This window comes from Coregonus clupeaformis, unplaced genomic scaffold, assembly GCF_020615455.1.
Source record: "Coregonus clupeaformis isolate EN_2021a unplaced genomic scaffold, ASM2061545v1 scaf0591, whole genome shotgun sequence".
Classification (NCBI taxonomy): Eukaryota; Metazoa; Chordata; class Actinopteri; order Salmoniformes; family Salmonidae; genus Coregonus; species Coregonus clupeaformis.
This window is the reverse complement of record NW_025534046.1, coordinates 162,501-167,500: the sequence shown is the minus strand read 5'-3', so window position 1 is coordinate 167,500 and position 5,000 is coordinate 162,501. Positions and strand designations below refer to the sequence as shown.

Sequence of the window (5,000 nt, the reverse complement as noted above, 5' to 3'; positions counted from 1 at the left end):
GGTACACTGGTGCCATCTGCCGGTACACTGGTGCCATCTGCCGGTACACTGGTGCCATCTGCCGGTACACTGGTGCCATCTGCCGGTACACTGTGGCCATCTGCCGGTACACTGTGGCCATCTGCCGGTACACTGTGGCCATCTGCCGGTACACTGTGGCCATCTGCCGGTACACTGTGGCCATCTGCCGGTACACTGTGGCCATCTGCCGGTACACTGGTGCCATCTGCCGGTACACTGTGGCCATCTGCCGGTACACTGTGGCCATCTGCCGGTACACTGGTGCCATCTGCCGGTACACTGTGGCCATCTGCCGGTACACTGTGGCCATTTTGGAATGCGTCAACATTATTTCTTCAAACTCTTTAGGGACTATTGTGATCACCAACATTTGGAGTGAATCTGACTTTTAGTCCATGAGAAGATGTTTTTATGATTATTTTAAGAATTAGCTTTACATAGTCAAACAAGTCAATTGTTAATAGTTTCCTTATTTATTTATTTTTTAAGATATCAAACTTTACATGGTTCATCATGGTCATGGCGTTGATGACCCTAAAAAGTTGAACGTGTTGCTCAAAATTCCTCTGCAATCATCTTCTCCTCATGAACCATAGGTCAGATTCACTCCAGATGTCGTGTTTACACTCATTACATCAGTCTCTAATGGTTTGGGGAATAGTTGTTGCCTTTCTGTCACCCTGTGAACCCTGTTCATTGCTGCTTGCAGCTATATTTTCAGCTTGTTATAGCTAGACTGTCTGAACAGTGACACGATCAGCCTGAATGTTTTTCTATATTTCCAGTATAGCTAGACTGTCTGAACAGTGACACGATCAGCCTGAATGTTTTTCTATATTTCCAGTATAGCTAGACTGTCTGAACAGTGACACGATCAGCCTGAATGTTTTTCTATATTCCCAGTATAGCTAGACTGTCTGAACAGTGACACGATCAGCCTGAATGTTTTTCTATATTTCCAGTATAGCTAGACTGTCTGAACAGTGACACGATCAGCCTGAATGTTTTTCTATATTTCCAGTATAGCTAGACTGTCTGAACAGTGACACGATCAGCCTGAATGTTTTTCTACATTTCCAGTATAGCTAGACTGTCTGAACAGTGACACGATCAGCCTGAATGTTTTTCTATATTCCCAGTATAGCTAGACTGTCTGAACAGTGACACGATCAGCCTGAATGTTTTTCTATATTTCCAGTATAGCTAGACTGTCTGAACAGTGACACGATCAGCCTGAATGTTTTTCTATATTTCCAGTATAGCTAGACTGTCTGAACAGTGACACGATCAGCCTGAATGTTTTTCTATATTTCCAGTATAGCTAGACTGTCTGAACAGTGACACGATCAGCCTGAATGTTTTTCTATATTTCCAGTATAGCTAGACTGTCTGAACAGTGACACGATCAGCCTGAATGTTGTTCTATATTTCCAGTATAGCTAGACACTCTGAACAGTGACACGATCAGCCTGAATGTTTTTCTATATTTCCCAGTATAGCTAGACTGTCTGAACAGTGACACGATCAGCCTGAATGTTTTTCTATATTTCCCAGTATAGCTAGACTGTCTGAACAGTGACACGATCAGCCTGAATGTTTTTCTATATTTCCAGTATAGCTAGACTGTCTGAACAGTGACACATATCAGCCTGAATGTTTTTCTATATTTCCAGTATAGCTAGACTGTCTGAACAGTGACACGATCAGCCTGAATGTTTTTCTATATTTCCAGTATAGCTAGACTGTCTGAACAGTGACACGATCAGCCTGAATGTTTTTCTATATTTCCAGTATAGCTAGACTGTCTGAACAGTGACACGATCAGCCTGAATGTTTTTCTATATTTCCAGTATAGCTAGACTGTCTGAACAGTGACACGATCAGCCTGAATGTTTTTCTATATTTCCAGTATAGCTAGACTGTCTGAACAGTGACACGATCAGCCTGAATGTTGTTCTATATTTCCAGTATAGCTAGACACTCTGAACAGTGACACGATCAGCCTGAATGTTTTTCTATATTTCCCAGTATAGCTAGACTGTCTGAACAGTGACACGATCAGCCTGAATGTTTTTCTATATTTCCCAGTATAGCTAGACTGTCTGAACAGTGACACGATCAGCCTGAATGTTTTTCTATATTTCTAGTATAGCTAGACTGTCTGAACAGTGACACATATCAGCCTGAATGTTTTTCTATATTTCCAGTATAGCTAGACTGTCTGAACAGTGACACGATCAGCCTGAATGTTTTTCTATATTTCCAGTATAGCTAGACTGTCTGAACAGTGACACGATCAGCCTGAATGTTTTTTCTATATTTCCAGTATAGCTAGACTGTCTGAACAGTGACATGATCAGCCTGAATGCCTGAGGGAATTTCATTTGAGTTGGAATTTGTGGAATTGTTGGGGATTATATTGAACTGAGAATTGAAATCTTGGAATTGACTTAACATTAAGAATTCAGAGAAATTGAATTATCTCTGATTTCAAAGACTTGGACCTGGAATTTGAGTTGAATTAAATGAGCCCTTTGGTCTTGGCCATGGTGGAGAGTTTGGAAATCTGATTGATTTATTGCTTCTGTGGACAGGTGTCTTTTATACAGGTAACAAACTGAGATTAGGAGCACTCCCTTTAAGAGTGTGCTCTTAATCTCAGCTCGTTACCTGTATAAAAGACACCTGGGAGCCAGAAATCTTTCTGATTGAGAGGGGGTCAAATACTTATTTCCCTCATTAAAATGCAAATCAATTTATAACATTTTTGACATGCGTTTCTCTGGATTTTTGTTGTTGTTATTCTGTCTCTCACTGTTCAAATAAACCTACCATTAAAATTATAGACTGATCATGTCTTTGTCAGTGGGCAAACGTACAAAATCAGCAGGGGATCAAATACTATTTTTTTCCCTCACTGTATATATTTTTAAAAAGATCAACAGTAGCAGCAGCGTATATGTGATGAGTCAGAGAGTTAGTGCATAAAGGGTCAGTGCAGATAGTCCGGGTAGCTATTGGTTAACTATTGACTATTATTGATCAGTCTTATGGCTTGGGGATAGAAGCTGTTCAGGGTCCTGTTGGTTCCAGTCCGGGTAGCTATTGGTTAACTATTGACTATTATTGATCAGTCTTATGGCTTGGGGATAGAAGCTGTTCAGGGTCCTGTTGGTTCCAGTCCGGGTAGCTATTGGTTAACTATTGACTATTATTGATCAGTCTTATGGCTTGGGGATAGAAGCTGTTCAGGGTCCTGTTGGTTCCAGTCTTGGTGCCTTTAACCCGTCTATTAAACATTGTTCTTACAGTCCTCATAATTAGAACACACCCTGACCCCTGACCCCTAACCCCCTTACAGAGTTGAAGCTTCAGGCGATGATGTTGACCCCCAATGGCCTTCTGAACCCCCGGGCCTCCATGCCCCTCCCACCCACACAGTCACCGTGGCAACAACCGCCACCGCCGTCCCCGTGGCAACGCCCGCCGCTCATCTTTCACACCGTGGCCACGCCCACAACTTGCAACAGCCAATCACGACGGGGCAGCGCCGTCTCTACGGATACAAGCAACGCCCTGGACCCCAGGTCGCCGGTGAGTCACACGCACGCACGCACGCACGCACACACACACACACACACACACACACACACACACACACACACACCTCTAGACCAGTGGTTCTCAAGACCTCTCCTCACAGTTATGTTGTACCTCTGTACTATCTCACCCGACTCACCTAGTCAAGGGCTTGATGATGAGTTGACCAGTTGAATCAGGTGTTAGCTGTGGAATAGATCACATACATGGAACGGCTGGGGGGTCCCAGAGGAGAGGTTTGACAACCACAGTTCTACAGCGTGCAATATAACATGCTAACACATCCTAATGTCTCTCTGTGCTCTGCTGTGCTCGGTCAGTCTCCGTGGGACAGCCGGCGCTCCAGCTGGTCTTCTATTGGCCGGGGTCCCAGCCTGCAGCAGAGGAAGAGCCAATCCAGCGAGAGGGATTCTCTGCTGTCAGAGGGGGCGGGCTCTGAGTGGTCCAATCCCAGCTGGGGTCGGAGCAGGGAGGAGTCTTTCGACCTCCTGGACCAATCAGAGTACCTGACCGTGCCGATGCTCCGCCCACCTGACTGTAACGGGACGACCTTTCGCCTCCCTGACGCAGGGACCCTACGTTACTATAGCGACCACGAGGATGACGAGGAGGACGCTGAGGAGGTGAGTCTGTGTATATATCTGGACAGTGTGTATATATCTGGACAGTGTGTATATATCTGGACAGTGTGTATATATCTGGACAGTGTGTATATATCTGGACAGTGTGTATATATCTGGACAGTGTGTATAGCTATATATTATGTGTATATATCTGGACAGTGTGTATATATCTGGACAGTGTGTATATATCTGGACAGTGTGTATAGCTATATATTATGTGTATATATCTGGACAGTGTGTATATATCTGGACAGTGTGTATATATCTGGACAGTGTGTATATATCTGGACAGTGTGTATATATCTGGACAGTGTGTATAGCTATATATTATGTGTATATATCTGGACAGTGTGTATATATCTGGACAGTGTGTATATATATCTGGACAGTGTGTATATATCTGGACAGTGTGTATATATCTGGACAGTGTGTATATATCTGGACAGTGTGTGTATATCTGGACAGTGTGTATATATCTGGACAGTGTGTGTATATCTGGACAGTGTGTGTATATCTGGACAGTGTGTATATATCTGGACAGTGTGTATATATCTGGACAGTGTGTATATATCTGGACAGTGTGTATATATCTGGACAGTGTGTATATATCTGGACAGTGTGTATAGCTATATATTATGTCTATATATCTGGACAGTGTGTATATATCTGGACAGTGTGTATATATCTGGACAGTGTGTATATATCTGGACAGTGTGTATATATCTGGACAGTGTGTATATATCTGGACAGTGTGTA

General features: G+C 43.3%; 1 protein-coding gene across 1 annotated transcript in view; it reads left to right on the top strand.

The window, feature by feature from the left end:
• LOC121560310 (voltage-dependent T-type calcium channel subunit alpha-1H-like) overlaps positions 1-5,000 on the top strand; it is a 208,075-nt gene that overhangs the window by 119,274 nt on the left and 83,801 nt on the right. Inside the window, 2 exon segments of the mRNA XM_045216064.1 lie at positions 3,383-3,615; positions 3,942-4,244. Coding sequence (XP_045071999.1) covers positions 3,383-3,615; positions 3,942-4,244 — 536 coding nt within the window.